This window comes from Lytechinus variegatus, chromosome 5, assembly GCF_018143015.1.
Source record: "Lytechinus variegatus isolate NC3 chromosome 5, Lvar_3.0, whole genome shotgun sequence".
In the NCBI taxonomy this organism is placed as follows: Eukaryota; Metazoa; Echinodermata; class Echinoidea; order Temnopleuroida; family Toxopneustidae; genus Lytechinus; species Lytechinus variegatus.
In genome coordinates this window covers 48342190-48360053 of record NC_054744.1, presented here as the reverse complement: position 1 = coordinate 48360053, position 17864 = coordinate 48342190, and the positions used below count along the sequence as shown (strand labels likewise).

At 35.6% G+C, this 17864-nt stretch overlaps 1 protein-coding gene across 1 annotated transcript in view; it reads left to right on the top strand.

The window, feature by feature from the left end:
- Positions 1–1671: 1671 nt before the first annotated feature.
- The window catches only part of LOC121416348 (perilipin-2-like), a 40621-nt gene continuing 24428 nt past the window's right edge, over positions 1672–17864 (top strand). The window contains exon 1 of the mRNA XM_041609918.1: positions 1672–1815. Within this exon, the coding sequence (XP_041465852.1) occupies positions 1809–1815 (7 nt within the window). The 5' untranslated portion in view covers positions 1672–1808. The remainder of the gene's footprint in view (positions 1816–17864) is intronic.

Genomic DNA, 17864 nt, shown 5'->3' with positions numbered 1-17864 from the left:
TTAGAATGCCCTAGCTCTTCAGGTCTGAATTTCCAAAATTTTCAGCTCGCTCTTCGCGCTCGCAATATTTGATTAGTGAGATGCGTATGTTACTCATGATTACAATTACTACAAGTGCTTCATGTGTTTAGATATAATTCTAACAAAATCAGCAAGCGCTTGGCACTCGCATTTGACTATGGTGAGATATGTATATTTTTAATGGATTTCTTAAATAATAGTCCTTAAAATAGCCATTTTGGGTCAATATGTACAAAAATTTCAACTTAATTGCGCTTCGCACTCGCATCATATCGTGTGTGAAATACGTAAGGTCTCCGTTAAACAAGCCTTAGAATGTCCCTCTTCAGGTCTGGATTTCCAAAATTTTCAGCTCGCTCTTCGCGCTCGCAATATTTGATTAGTGAGATGCGTATGTTACTCATGATTACAATTACTACAAGTGCTTCATGTGCTTAGATGTAATGCTAACAAAATCAGCAAACGATTGGCACTCGCATGACTACGGTGAGATATGTATACTCCTAATGAATTCCTAAAATATAGTAATTCTCCGTTTGGGGTTAATATATACAAAAATTTCAACTTGCGCTTCGCGCTTGCATTGTTGCAGCGAGACAGGTACATATCATGATCACAAAAAATATGATTGTTATGTCCCTTTTTAGGTATGAATATCAAAAATTTTCAGCTCGCGCTTCGCGCTCGCATTATTTGATCAGTGAGATACATATCCGTTTAATGGCACTGTCCTTAAAATTTCTCCATTAGGTCAGTATACCTGGCAACTGAGCGCACTTCGCGCTCAGTTTACTCAAAATTCAAAATGCAGTGGCTCAAAAGTTGTGCCGGTGCCCCCACAATGCCGTGACCCATGGTACGCCACTGGCTGGAGACATGGGTAAAATGAGCATATAATTTTTGTGCTGTCGTATATAATTTTTCTTGATGTGGTGTGACCTCAGTTGATTTTAATTTTACTCAACTTATTCTGTAATATGAATAAAAGTAAAACAATTGATTTCCTGATTTTGGTTTATAGCCTAGAGAAGGTTGGAGACACGCAAATGTCCTTTAAGTGCTCCTTTTCGGAGAGTATGGCCCATAATCATGTGATCTCATTCTTCTGTGTGGCTTATTCTAAGTTGTCTGTCTTCAGACTTATACACGAATTTATAAGTGTAATGTATAGTTTCAATTTCAATTTTAATTAATTCAAATGGAAAATGTCAAAATTAATCGTCAAGACTTATTATACCATAGAGCTATTACAGATTATCAGGGGTGGATCCAGCCTTCGCCGATGGGGGGGGCGATTTTTTTTTTAAATAGTGATCGACATAAATGATTCTTTTTAAAGTAATCCCCTCATTTTAATATTTTTTTTATTAACTCATCTTCCTCTATCTTCTTCTTTTTATCTCCTTTCTTTTGATTATTTTTTTTCTTTCTTTCTTTCTTCCTTCCTTCCTTCCTTCTTTCTTTCTTTCACTTTTTTTTTGCTCCGCCAATGGAGGGGGGGGGGGCGGGCCCCTCGCCCCCCCTGGATCCGCCTATGCATTATAATCAACTGAAAGAAAGATTAACTTGAAAAGCTGCAGCGCAGGCTAGGCGCGCGCGGCGGAAACGTACATCTCTATGGTACGTGTACTGTATACCGTACCGGTACAGTCCCTACATATACATCTATGAGTTACCAGTGGAATTTGCATGGGTTTTGACTTTTAGTAAAATTCAGAGTTTTACACTTTTCTGCGCATTCTTGGATTCAATCTCGGGATAAAATTTGGCCAAGGAATTCATCGAAGATGTCAGGTGAGTGGAGCGTAAAATGTGATAAATCTAGGACTAGGCCTAGGTCTAATTAAGAACGATTTGGTGATGAATTTGTAGTCCGACATGGCTCCATCATTATCTGCCGGACCTGTTCCTGATCCTGGTGACCGGCTGGCAGCCGTCTGTTTCGAGGAGTTTTTTAACATTTTATTAGGTGGTCTGTCTGTGACAGATCACCTCTTAATTTCGTCAGAATTTTCTTTATTAGGTGGTCTGTCTATGACAGATCACCTATTGATTTCGTCAGAATTTTCTTTATTTATTTCTTTCTTTATTCTTGTCGCCTATGTTTGTCGCCAAAGCCAAAGGCAAAGGCACTTGTTCACTGCTACCATCTGATCTGGCCTGTGGAGAATCTACAGGTAGGACTATGGTATGCCAATGCTGTATAGAGCACACACTCTAAAAAATCATTCAAATATCACTTTTGTTACCAAAATTACTAATTTTCATACAGTTTTAATTTATTTATCATTAGTAATGTGGGAATAATTTTTGTATTGACCAGAGCGCTCAAAAACTTGAATTTTTGGCATATTTTTGTGTACGCCCTCTATTGGTGGAAAGTAATATGGCAAGAAAATTTTCATTTTTTGATCTCTATTTTTAATTAAGAAAAAATGATATAAAGAATCAAATTTAAATAAGAGCCAAGCAGTATGAATTAACAGGTCTAATGGAAACTGTCAGTGTAAAAAAATCAAGCATTTGCCCCAAAGAAAAAGAGAAAATAAGCCAAACATTGCCACCCTTATTTTGTCACACATGGAGATATAACTGAGAACAAGGTTATTTCATTTTTCATTTCATTTATTTCCATATTCAAATATAAAAACATACATAATCAGCAAATCACAAAAAAGAACACATTTCACATAAAAATAAATATGGTTACAAATTTAAGAGAAAAAAGGGGGGAAATACATGCAAAAAAATACATTACAAATTGAATATGTATGGAGGGAATACCAAAAGCCACAAGGGCTTATCGAGGGTATTCCCCAAAATATAGAATTTAAAAAGGGACAGATAGGAAGTATGGGAAAAAGAAAGATGTGAAAGACAAGCTAGAAAGAGAGAAAGAGAAAAGATAGATAGACATGCAGCATATTACAGTTTATTATGCAGTAAGTAAAATTTATATTTTCTTTTGAATGATGACAATGTAGAACATGATTGCAACTCAGATGGGATGCTATTCCAGCATTTAGTACCTATGAATATAATGGTAGTTCTTGAAAAATTCAATTTCAATAAGGGTAAACGTATATCCCCCTTGGCCCTAGTACTGTATGAATGAATCGTGCTATTCTTAGTAAATAAATTGTTAAAAATTGACGGTAATAAACCTTTAAAATAAGAGTACATGAATATTGCAACTTGCATTTGATTTAATTGTAAAACTGTTAAAACATTCATTTTTTTAAAAAGAGGAGAGCTATGGCTGAGAGGTGGAACATTGCATATTACCCTGATTGCACGCTTTTGAAGTATATACAATCTATTTAAAATGGTTATTCCGCAATTTCCCCATACAATATTACAGTACGATAGATGGGGTAATATCATTGTATTATATAACATTAATAGTACTTTCCTAGGAACAATGAACTTTAAGCGGTTGATCATACCGACAGCCTTGGCAATCTTTGATGAGATGTTATTTACATGATTTTTCCAGGTGAGTTTTTCATCTATTATTATTCCTAGGAATTTAGTTTGCTCTACCTTTTTAACAAAACAATTGCCAATTTGGATTTTTAGTACTGAGTCATTTATTGTAGAAATTTTTTATTTAAAGACCATAAAGGATGTTTTCTCCAAATTAATAGTTAAACGATTAGCTAAAAACCACCCATGAACTTTTCGTAGTTCAGAATTTGCAATGTTGACTGTTTCATTCAAATCTGTACCTGAAATAAATAAATTAGTATCATCTGCAAACATAATTGAATGGAAATGGTCACTTACATAATTAAAATCATTAACATATAATAAAAACAACAACGGGCCGAGTATCGATCCTTGCGGAACTCCAGTGTTTAAAATGAATTCATTAGATGATACATTTCCTATAGATACATATTGTTTCCTATTAAAAAGATAGCTTTCAAACCATTTGTGAACATTTCCTCTTATGCCATAATATTCCATTTTTTCAGTAATATTGCATGATCAATACAATCGAATGCCTTCGACAGATCTAAAAAAATTCCAATTAAAAATTTTCTCTGTTCAAAAACATTGGCAAGATTAGTGGTAAATTCTAAAAGAGCAGAACTTGTTGAATGACCCTGTCTGAAACCAAATTGTCTTTTATACAAAATGTTATTTTTTTCTATATAATTAATCAATTTATTGTAGACAACTTTTTCGATATGTCTTAGCAAAAATAGATAAAAGAGATATTGGTCTATAATTTGATATTCTTGCCTTTTCACCCTTTTTGAAAACCGGAATTACCTTTGCTACTTTCAAGTGATCAGGAAATATTCCTGAATCAAGCGAATAATTAAAAATATTGCACAGTGGTTGAAAAATAAAACAAATATAGATTTTTTAAAAACGTCAATATTAATATCATCAAACCCTGGGCTCTTGTTGATTTTAAAAGTTTTGACAACCTCAATAATATCAGCAATACTCACTGGAGACATGAACAATGAATTGCTTACTCTATTTTCCATATAAAATAAAAAATCTATGTCACTTGAAGGCATATCATTATTAAGCTTTGATCCTATTGTACTAAAATAACTATTAAATCGGTTTACAATTTCTTCTGCATCTTCTATTTCTACATCATTATTATCTTTAATCATTGTACATTGCACCTTGGTTTTACACTTGTTTATGATTTCATTAATTGTTTGCCAAGTTTTTTTCATGTCACCATTTAATTGATTAAATTTATTTACATAATATTGCCTTTTACACTTTCTTAATTCAGTATTAAAAGCATTTCGACACTCCTTGTACCTGTTTTTCTTATATAATGTTGGGTTTTTAAAATATTTCCGGTATAGATTATGCTTCTTATTACACATTTTGCGCAGTACGCTATTAAACCATGGTTTATTCTTTTTTCCTTACGTTTAATTTCTTTAAGAGGGAAACATTCATTGTACAATTCCTTATATTTATTATAAAATTGGTTAAATCTGTCATTTACATCACTTAACTCCTCAATGTATGTCCAATCTTGTTGGGCTAATTCTTTACAGAAGTGCGAAATTGAATCAGAATTAATATTGCGTTTCTGGTAAGAAGAATTGGGTATATTACACTCTTGGAATTTTGAAATAGAAAATATTGCACAATGATCAGTAAAATCACAGGTAAGTACTCCTGAAAGACAGACATTGTTAGAAACATTGGTAAAAACATCTATTAGCGTAGCACTCTCAGTAGTAACCCGGGTAGGCTTTGAAATTAAAGGGCAAAATGAAAATGATGATAATAAATCTAAAAAAGTATCAGAGTTTACTGAATTATTCATTAAATTGGTATTAAAATCTCCAAGAAAAAAACATTTCTTCTTTTCTGATAAAACATTTTGTAATATTTTCTCTAATATTTCAAAGAAGGTTGGAAGTGATTTATCTGGAGGTCTATAGAAGACACATATTAACACATTTTGATCCATATGATAATTAATGATTTCAATACAGATGTATTCTAAAGCATCATCCATTATCTCAAAATCAGTACGTCTTATAAATTTAATGTCATTTCTAATATAAATACCAACGCCACCTCCGCGTTTACATAAGCGATTTTTGGCAAGAAAGGCATAATCATACATATTTAAAATAGAACAATCATCATCTTTCAACCAGGTTTCAGTCAAACCTATCAATGAGAATTTCTTATCAAAACAGTCCAGATATACATTTAGGGAATCAAAATGTTTCTTAAGGCTCCGACAATTCATGTGAATTATTGACAGGTTTTCCTTATTCATACGTTTACTAGCATTTAATTCACTAGGGGTTACATAGGGAGATTCAAAAGGTAATCTATCTGACATTATCATAGCAAAAGATAGCTTCTTGCATACATGTATACTGCTGTAGGTGTTTTGTAAGATTACATGTCATTTTGAAGAAACAAGTTATAGAGTGACCGTAATAAAATAGGAGGGTAGATTACAATAAAAATGAGTTTAAAAAATATGTGGTAGATGAAAATATCAAAGGTATATGTAGATAAGGAAAAAAAAAGACTAAAATGGATCAAAATAATGTACCAAAAAAAAAAAATGTTCACGTAAATCAAAAGTGGATGCAGATGCGGATGCAGCCAGGAGTAAAATGCTAAATTGATCACTGATTAACTTAACTGTCCAGTCTTCTAAGATCACCAACACTCAAAATGCTCCGCTTTTCCGTACCTCTGTCAGTCTTGATCAGGGCGATTACACGTCCATCACTGGTCCATGAGTTTGCTACACGAGGACAGTTTCTTGTTTCTTTGAGAAGTTGTGCATTGGCTCTAGTCAGATCCTCTTGTATTGATTTTCGTTTTCCAGCTAACTTTCTCCGGCTCTTCATCACAAGTTGGCGAGTACGGTATGAGACGAAATTATATTATTATATTATGTTATATTATAACCTTGTTCATTGAATGAGTGTCGCCAACTTTTCTCGGAATTGGCTGAATCAATTTTGCTGATTTTTTTGTCATACATAGAATCTATCATAGAGACGGCATACTAAGCTTTTCAAGGTCATATGGTTATGATGACGTCATCTACGCGCCATTGTGTAAAATTCTTCATTTGATATATCTTCATTATCAATTATCAAAAGCTAACAATATTTACATGACATTAACTTCAGTTCAGGTCAAAGGTCAACTGTCAATGTCATCAAAGGTCATGTAAAGGTCATGACGCGCGCGTATGCGCGCGTCAAAGTTAAAAAAAAATCTCCAAATGGCCTATAAAATTTTTTGGGTACGTTTCGGGTCATTTTAAGCATTTCACAAATTTGCGCGCGCGTTTCCGCGCGTAACGCCCTAACGCAACACAGAAACACCATTTTTTTTTACATCATTGCATTGATAATAAAATTTTGAACAATTTGATACCTTGATCAACCTTCTACAACCATTAATAACGAAATTAACACCCGTTAAAGTTTGCAGCACGTGTGCGCGCGAGCTCTCACTATAGGCCATATATGGGCAAAAACATGCCTATTGAAAATTCACTGTAGCTCTTTAAATAGTCCATTGACCCCCAATTTTTTTTTCATATATCGATAGAGTATTAGTTGTAAATTTGATTTCATGTCACCAATGTCCCTCAATTTGATCATGACGTCATCAAAATGGCGCCTAAACTAAAAATTTAATTTTTCAAAAATGACGTCATCAAATTTACGCAAATTTGGTTGTAACTTCTCGAAAATAAATTATTTTTCGCCCAGGGTTGTACATGTTGTAGTTAAGAATGTACTCTTTCTCCTGAGTTAACACGAATTTTCATTTTGAAAAACGCATCATGGCGTAAAACAGCGATGTAAAGAGGCATGTCATTTTTCCTCATTTTGCGTGTAATCTCTATGGGACATGACTTTTTCTCAAAACTGGATTCGACATTCCTCTATTTCGTGAGCCATATCTCCATTTTTTAGTGTCACTTTTCCCTGAGCTTTTAGTATGATGTAGCTGAGATCCTAAGCTTTCGCAAGTGTTCCCTCCATTTTTTTATCAGATGCCGGGATCATGCCCGTTTTTCACTTGCAAAATTGGAATTGTAATTCTCAAAATTGCTTACGTGTAATCTCTATGGGGAATATCGTGGCTCAATGGATAACGCATTTGACTTGCTTTCTCGAGGGCGGAGGTTCGAGTCCTGGGGTAAACAAGATGATTTTCTTTTCCATTTTTTTTTCCCTTTTTACCACCTCGTACATGATCCTTTATGATAATTTAAAGTTACAAAAGTTAAAATTTAGCAAGATAAAACAGATTATAATTACTTTTTTTCATATCACATGTATTGGCATACATCAAAGAGACCCTTTTATAGTGCTTTATCATCTCCCGTCTTTCACAAGCATTCTATCCATAATCAACATTCAGTTGTCATCATGAAGATCACATTGATCTGCATGAACATGGTAATAGTGATCATGATGGCAATAATAAAGACAGACCACCTAATTCGTCCGCATGACGAATTAAAATCTAGTTATTTATTTCTTTATTGTTTTTCGCACCTATGTTTGTCGCCAACTTTTCTCAGAATTGGCCTAATCAATTTTGCTAATTTTTTTGTCACATATAGAGTCTATCATAGAGACGGCATACAAATCTTTTCAAGGTCATATGGTCATGATGACGTCATCTACGCGCCATTTTGTAAAATTCTTCATTTGATCATATCTTCAAATGTTATCAATTATCAAAAATTAACAATATTTACATGACATTAACTTCAGGTTAAGTGTCAAATGTCAATGTCATCAAAGGTCATGTAAAGGTCATAACGCGCGCGTCAAAGGTAAAAAAATTCTCTAAATGGCCTATAAAAATTTTTGGGTGCGTTTCAGGTCATTTTAAGCATTTCAAAAATTTGTGCGCGCGCACATATGTTAATAACGAAATTAACACCCGTTAAAGTTTGCAGCACGTGTGCGCGCGAGCTCTCACTATAGGCCATATATGTGCAAAAACATGCCTATTGAAAATTCACTTTAGCTCTTTAAGTAATCCGTTGACCCCCAAATTTTTTTCATATATCGATAGAGTATGAGTTGTAGATTTGATTTCATGTCACCAATGTCCCTCAATTCGATCATGACGTCATCAAAATGGTGCCTAAACTAAAAATTTCATTTTTTTCAAAAATGACGTCATCAAATTTATACAAATTTGATTGTAACTTCTCGAATATCGATTGCTTTTCGCCCAGATTTGGATATGTTGTAGTTTAGAATGTACTCTTTCTCTTAATTAACATGAATTTTCATTTTGAGAAACGCATCATTGCGTAAAACAGCAATGAAAAGAGGCATGTCATTTTTCATCATTTTGCGTGTAATCTCTATGGGACATGACTTTTTCTCAAAACTGGATTCGACATTCCTCTAGTTCGTGAGCCATATCTCCATTTTTTAGTTTCACTTGTCCCTGAGCTTTTAGTATGATGTAGCTGAGATTCTAAGCTTTCGCTAGTGTGCCCTCCATTTTTTGATCAGATGCCGGGATCATGCCCGTTTTTCACTTGCAAAACTGGAATTGTAATTGTCAATTATATTGCTTACGTGTAATCTCTATGGGGAATGTCATGGCTCAATGGATAACGCACTTGACTTGTGTTCTCGGGGGCGCAGGTTCGAGTCCTGGGGTGAACAAGATGATTTTTTTTCCATTTTTTTCTTTTTGCCACCTCTTACATGATCCTTTATGATAATTAAAAGGTATAAAAGTTTAAATTTAGCAAGATAAAACAGATTATAATTGCTTTTTTCATATCACATGTATTTTGCGTGTAATCTCTATGGGACATGACTTTTCCTCAAAACTAGATTCGACATTCCTCTATTTCGTGAGCCATATCTCCATTGTTTCTTGACAGTTTTCCCTGAGCATTTAGTATGTTGTAGCTGAGATTCCAAGCTTTTGGAAATGCAATCTCTATTTATTGATCAGATGCCGGGATCATGCCCGTATTTCGCTTGCAATATTGGAATTGTAATTCTCAAAATTGCTTACGTGTAATGTCTATGGGGAGTATCGTGGCTCAATGGATAATGCATTTGACTTGCTTTCTCGGGGGCGCAGGTTCGAGTCCTGGGGTTAACAATTTTTTTCCATTTTTGTCTCACCTGCGAAGCAAAGTGAGACTATAGGCGCCGCTTTTCCGACGGCGGCGGCGTCAACATCAAATCTTAACCTGAGGTTAAGTTTTTGAAATGATGTCATAACTTAGAAAGTATATGGACCTAGTTAATAAAACTTGGCCATAAGGTTAATCAAGTATTACTGAACATCCTATTAGAGTTTCATGTCACATGACCAAGGTCAAAGGTCATTTAGGGTCAATGAACTTAGACCATGTTGGAGGAATCAACATCGAAATCTTAACCTGAGGTTAAGTTTTTGAAATGTCATCATAACTTAGAAAATATATGGACCTAGTTCATGAAACTTAGACATAAGGTTAATCAAGTATCACTGAACATCCTGCATGAGTTTCACTTCACATGACCAAGGTCAAAGGTCATTTAGGGTCAATGAACTTTGGCCGAATTGGGGATATCTGTTGAATTCCCATCATAACTTTGAAAGTTTATGGATCTGATTCATGAAACTTGGACATAATAGTAATCAAGCATCACTGAAAATTTTGTGCAAGTTTCAGGTCTCATGATTAAGGTCAAAGCTCATTTTGGGTCAATGAACTTTGGCCGAATCGGAGGTATCTGTTGAATTACCATCATAACTTTGAAAGTTTATTGGTCTAGTTCATTAACCTTGGACATTAGAGTAATCAAGTATCACTGAACATCCTGTGCACGTTTCAGGTCACATGACCAAGGTCAAAGGTCAATGAACTTTGGCCGAATTGGGTGTATCTGTTGAATTACCATCATAACTTTGAAAGTTTATGGATCTGATTCATGAAACTTGAACATAAGAGTAATCAAGTATCACTGAACATCCTGTTCGAGTTTCAGGTCACATGATCAAGGTCAAAGGTCATGTAAGGTCAATGAACTTTGGCCATGTTGGGTTTTTTTGTTGAATAACCATCATATCTCTGTAAGTTTATTGGTCTAGTTCATAAAAAAGGGAAATAAGAGTAACCATGTATCACTGAACATCTTGTGCGAGTTAGAGTAGTATTCAAAGTGAGCACTGCTGCTATATTGAACCGCGTGATGCAGGTGAGACGGCCAGAGGCATTCCACTTGTTTTTTATTTTTACCACCTCTTACATGATCCTTTATGATAATTAAAAGGTATAAAAGTTTAAATTTAGCAAGATAAAAACAGATTACAATTACTTTTTTCATATCACATGTATATATTGTCATACATCAAAGAGACCCTTTTCACAGTGCTTTATCATCTCCCGTCTTTCACAAGTATCCCATCCATAATGAACATTCCGTTGACATCATGAAGATCATTTTGATCTGCATGAACATGGTAATAGTGATCATGATGGCGAGAATAAAGACAGACCACCTTATTCGTCCGCATGACGAATTAAAATCTATTTTTTTTTATTTCTCCTCGTACACAGACGGCTCACTATCGTGAAGCCACCATTGGGGACTTGCAATGCAAAATCCCCCCTTTGGGGCTCTTCAATTTTTGTCTTTAATAAATAAAAATTTTGAAAGTTAACACAACCAAAATGCAAATTAATATTCCCTCTTGTCATTAATTGCCAAAAAACTGAGAAAAATCAAGTTAAAAGGAACAAAAACAGTGACTTACCGCGGCTGTCGCGCAAATTCACTTCCCCGTTTTATTCGATCTTAAGTACATGTACATAAACATATGGCCGTTGAGTCCCCTGTACAGATCGCGCTAGAACTTCGGTCTCTGTATGTGGTGAGTGAAGCCAACGCAGTTCAGCTAAACAACCAACATAACAGAGACCGAAGCTTTTGGTCTAGTGACCGGTAACAGAGGGCAGGGAGCTCCCGCCCGCTTCGCAGGCGAAAGCCCAGCTCACCGTGCATTTATACCTTGGTCACATTTGCTACGGCCGCCGTAGATTCTAAAATTTCTACGGTGAGTAGCAATTCTACGGTCGCCTCAGAATTTCCACGGCCACTTACTCTAGCGGTCACATATGTTACGGTCGCTGCATGGCGTATTTTTTAATTTATGGAGAAAAAAATCTGCGGCTGACGTATGTCCTTGAAATCATGACGTACGGTCGCGACCCTGCGCTGGCCGTAGGTTTTTTACCAATACGGCAGACGCGAGGTGGCCGTAAGGCGCCCTCACGGCGGCCGCAGGGGGACTATACAGGGAGTATACCATAAATTGCTTGTCACACTCATCATGATACATGTATTATTACATTAGACATTTCAGAAATTTTTCAAAGTTTCGCACCATGCCCATGCACTTATTTTGGGCGGAAGCGAGGGGGTGGGTTTTCGGGGTCCGGGCCCCTGGGTAGGAAAAAAGGGGGCGCCAAAAGAGGGAGGGAAGAAAGGGAAAGAAAAGGGAGATAAAAAAAGGAGGGGGAAAGAAGAGAAAGAGGAAAGAGAGAAAAAAAAGAGAGAAAGAAACAAGAAGAAGGGAAAAGGAGAGAAGAGAAAAGGAGAAAGGGGAGTAATAAAAGTGCGGGGGCACCAAATTGATGTTCGACCTAGGAAGGGGGGGTCGCCAAATTAATGTTTGACACTGATCTGAATATTATACGATCAGTAGTGTTCGACCTAGGAGAGGGGGGGGCAAATTCGACTTTTGGGGTGATTCGCGCTTCGCGCTCGCATTGAATGATTAGTTAGATGGACATCCTGTTAATGATACCTAAATTGCGTAGAATGTCTAGTTTTGGAACGGAATATAAAAAATTTCAGCTCGCACTTCGCGCTCGCATCAAATAATATTTAAGTGCCCATACTGTTCATGATTACTATTAATGCTTAGAATTTCCAAACTTTGGGTCATTTTGGATTATAAACAATTTTCAGCTCACCCTGACAGATAGATAGATAGATACCCATCCTGCTCATGCTTACAACACTTCTCAGAATATTCTATTTATTCTATTTGTTCTTTTAAAACAAGTGGTATTACTGACAGGGCTCCACACTAACCCATTTTTTCTACTGGTCCAACCTATTCATGTCGGACCCGTAGATACCCAGTTTTTCAAATTTTTACTGGTCCGAACCTAAAATCCACTGGTCCCAAAAAATAAAGAAAACATTAAGAATAGGCGCAAGTTTATTTTTCTAGCCTTTCATTACCCCCCCCCCCAAAAAAAAAAATGAAGGACAAAAAGAAAGCAAGACCGAAACGAAGAAAGACAGAAACGAAGAAAGAAAGAAAGGAAGGAAGGAAGGAAAAGAAAGAATAAAAGAAAGGAAGGAAGGAAGGAAGGAAGGATGGAAGGAAGGAAGGAAAAGAAAGAATAAAAGAAAGGAAGAAAAAAAGGTAAAGAAAAGATAGATGTGAAGGAAGAAAAAAAGAAAGAACTAAAGAAGGAAAGGAAGGAATAAAGAAGGAACAAATATAAGAAAGAAAGAAAGAAAAAAAGAAAAAAAAAGAAAAGAAAGAAATGAAGGAAGGAAGGAAATGAAGCAAGCAATACAGAAAGAAAGAACAAATCCAGAAAGTAGTAAAGGAAAGAAAGAAGAAGCAATAAAAAAGAAAGGAAGGAAGGAATTAAGGAAGAAATGAAGGAAAGGTAACATGATAGATAGAAGGAAAGAAATAAAGGAAGGAAGGGAAGGAAAGAAACAAGCAATTATAAAAAAAGAAAAGGTAAAAGAATAGATGAAAGGAAGAAAAAAAGAAAGACCGAGAGACAAAGAAAGGAAGGAATGAAAGAATAAAGGAAGCAAGCAGTCAAGAAAAAAAAGAAAGGAAGGTAAAAGGATAACAAAAGGGAAAAAGGAAAGAACAAGATGGATAGAAGAAAGGAAGGAATGAATGTAATAAAGAAAGGGATGAGAAAAGAAATAAAAAAAGAAAGGGTAAATAAATGATGGATGGAAGAAAGAAACAAGGAATGAAGAAAGGGGTAAAAAGAAGGAAGGAAAGAAAGGAAGAAGAGAAGAGATGAATATAGGATGGATGGACTAAAAAACTAAAGAAAATATCAGAAAGAAAGAAAGAGGGAGAAAAAGGAAATAGAGAAAATATTTTATAAAAGGATAGAAAGAAAAAATGAATTAAAGAAAAAAGGGAAATTAAAAAAAAAGACAGTAACAAAAAAATCGAGGGAAGAAACAAAGAAAGATTAAGAAGGAAAGAAAGATAGGAAGAAAGCTAAAACTATTATCATAAATAATTTATCAGTTTCTTTTTGGCTCAATTAAAATAGCTACGAAAGAAAGTCAGATACCAAGTGTATCAACACACACATAAATGCATATGTGGGGCTATTATGCATTCAGACGATATCACCCGAAACCCGATCTGTTTGAACCAAAACAGAAGTGAAAATTTCTCCTTTTACTGCTTACAAATGACAGAGTTGCTCCAATTTTTAGGAAATATGGACATTATAAGAGCCTTTCATGAGTATGAACCTTGAATTTTGACAGTTCTGTGAGAGATTTCTGCCAGAGTTTAGCCAGGCTTCGTTCGTGCGGCCAGTGGAGAATTTACCATGTGAGTTGATTTACCATGTGAGTAAATCTTCCAATTTCTGAAAATCTACTGGCCCGACAGCGATTTTTACCGGTCTGGGACCGTCGGACCGCCGCTAGTGTCGAGCCCTGTATTACATCATATTCATGGATAGTTTGCTTTTTATAAGTTATCATTAAAAAAGTGGTCTGCAGTTGCCCTTTTTCATTTGATTATGAAATAAAATAATTCAACATGCATTTAAGGCACCTGTTTGCCTGACGAGGAGGGGTCGCCATTTTTTTTCTGAAAAGTACACATGCATATGGGCCAAAAATTATAGGTCGGGCCCCCGAGGTGCAAAATTCTAAATACGCGCCTTGTGGCTCCGAGCATATAACACAAAAGGAGAAGGGGAAAGGAGGGAAGAAAAACACGAGGGCAGCCGCACGGCCACCGTACGCTTGACGTACGGCCGCCGTAGACCATTCTACGGCTAGTCTAATTTCTACGGCGAGCATAGAAAAGAAAAAATGTTATAACTCCGCGTTAAAATTCTACGGCCACCCCTACGGCATGTAAAAAGTAGGAATCCGCCGTACGTCGACCCTGCGGCCACCGCATATTTTCTGCGGCCGCCGCAGAAATCTCTCGAATTCAGGTATCTACGGCCGCCGTAGAGCAAATGTGACCAAGGTATTACTCATACTCACGGGATCGGGACTACATGTAGGATTGATTGTGGTCACAATTAGGCTTCTTGAGGCTAAAAAATCATAATACTGACGTAGGCTTCCTCTCAATGAAGCGTGGGGCCCGTTTCTCAACACCGTCATACATGTCATAACATAAATGTCTAACTTCTTGACTGAATCGGAGATGGTGAGCTACTTCTCTGCTAACCGTTTCACAAAGTCCTCTTTACCAAGATCGGGTACAAACAACCTCACTAAATATTTATGACACCTCCGAACCTGTCATAACTTCTTTCTTAAATCTTAATGACGTAGTGGCATCAAGGTGTAGACTATGACATGCAAAAGTGCCTAGAAATTTAAAAATTATCATCTTACGTAATAAATCATAGAGGTTGAAATTACATCACAAAACAAGTGGGGTAACATGGGTAATGCATTCATTGATAATTGTAAGACAAAGAAACTATAAAAACTGTTGGTAAAACGCCACAAAACCATTCATTTTGAAATAGTAAAATAATTTAATTGATAAAGATTCTACCACATCAGGCCATCCATAACTGGACTCGTATTTGTTGTTTTCAGACCCCTATTAACAGTTGGATAAATTCCATCTCTAATGTATGCATATAATTTGTCAAATATCGTATGTTTCGGTATCAAAGATTAAAAAATGTTTTGTTAAACTATATTTTGATGACGTTTGGAATCGTAAAAGTCTAAAAGACCATATAATTATCATTTTACAAAGAAAATCGTTATGGTTTACTTTCGTAAACTATTAAAATTGGATATCCCGGGGGTACCCATCTCAACGTCCACAAGTGATGTTTTAGTCATGAAATGAATTATTCATTATTTAATTTTCTCAGCAATTGAATGCTCCAGTCTTCATGGTCTAGGTATGTATGATCCATAATTCACCTGTGCTATTTTATATTTTGAAAAGATGTATTTCCAAATTCATCACAATATTTGCAATTTTGTCATAATTTTTCTTTTTGAAAATTATGCTATTTTGTGTCGAAGGCTACGTCTCGTCTGCTCTTTTTACCAATAGTATCGATATCGAGGTCTTCTCGTTAGGAAGCCTTTTGTGAAACAGGTTTAGTAAGATTGGAACTAACTCTGTGGTTGGATAAAGATATGACTAACTTGTCCAGGTGTTGAGAAACGGGCCCCAGGTATTCCTATCCATACACATGCGTGTAGGCCGCCAAAACCTGAAACTTTCTCCCCCGAGATTTCTACTTTTCTTCTAAAAGATCTACATGTAGCCCTAAATCATGTACATGGGATGCGACTTCATTTCCGACATTTCTGCACCATCGATTTTATTTTTAAAGGAGAATGAAACCATTGGAACAAGATAGCTTGTGTGAAAACAGAAAAATCAAAGAAACAGATCAACAAAAGTTTGAGAAAAATCGGACAAATAATGATAAAGTTATGAGCATTTGAATATTGCGATCACTATTGCTATGGAGATAGCAAATTGGCAATGCGACAAAGATGTGTGATGTCACTGATGAACAACTCTCCCCATTACTTTAGTATATATTTCACTTGAATTGCCTCTTTTATCACATCTATCCATAGATCATGTGTTCTTTCTACATGAGGGCATGTAATACATATTTGTAAGAATACATAATGGATAAAGAGTTTGTATTATCGTAAGAAAAAGCAAAAAGAGACATTTTGAGGGTATTTTATAGTCCACCAAAGGGAAAGTTGTTCATCAGTGACATCACACATCCTTGTCGCATTGCCAATGAGAGGATCTCCATAGCAATAGCAGGGACTCAGTTTTATAATTATGAGGGGAGCAATAAATAGCTCTCCTAGATCTTTTAAGGAGAGCGGTAGAGGAGCACTGCAAAAAGCTCTTCTTCATCATACAAGGGAAGATTTTTGTCGAATTAACAAAACAGATGGAGGAAATGTATACATAAAGTTACAATCAACAACCAAAGGAAGTATTTGTAATCGTTTTACAATGTTTTGTAATTAGATTGTGTGTTATCAAAACCTGTTTGAGTTAGGTTTTGACTTTGGCTTAAAGTTAAGTAACTAACAATTTTTTTTTTCATGGGCTACTTTTGCATTTCGGGGGGTCTTTTTAATTGCTACTTTTTCTATTTTGAGGAATACCTGTTCACTTATTAATGAATTATTACTTTTTCAATATTGTATGATTTTTAAAGTTATTTTTTTTTCATGCTTAGAATCTTGGATGTGGGTGTGTGTGGGTGAGTGCGCGTGTGTGTGACTGTGAGTTGGACTTGGATATACCTGTTCACTTATTAATGAATTATTACTTTTTTGTTCAATATTGTATGATTTTTAAAGTTATTTTTCATGCTTAGAATCTTGGATGTGGGTGTGTGTGGGTGAGTGCGTGTATGTGTGACTTGGATATACCTGTTCTCTTATTAATGAATTATTACTTTTTATTCAATATTGTATGATTTTTAAAGTTATTTTTCATGCTTAGAATCTTGGATGTGGGTGTGTGTGGGTGGATGTGGGTGTGTGTGGGTGAGTGCGTGTGTGTGTGACAGTGAGTTGGACTTGCATATAAATGAATTCAATATCTAATTTCTACTCCATCTATTCCAGTACAATACCCTGTACTCGGCCATGTACATGTAATAAAGGCCCACATCCCCTAACTTTTCCTGAAGTTCTTTGAAAACGCAGATCTCCATGAAAATTTCATTTCTCTATTGGGGAGTCTAAATTCGGTGAGAATGTATTCATTAAGAACTTAAATATACATGACAATGAAGAAATCATCAAACTTTATTGGCAGTTTTGAATAATATTCATGAAATGTAAACTCTGTCTGAAACAGAAAATCACCATCATTGAGGCCTTTACTGAGTGAATTGTCCCCCAGAGCTCTGGCAGAGACAGAGCTCTAACTGGCTAGCTAGTAAAAGCGCCAATGCGTGAGCTGGGCCGCCAGCCTTGCAAAATAGATGGAGCTTTGTTTGATGATTTATTGTCTGATATAATACCTCATCCCCTAGAAAAAGAAAATAA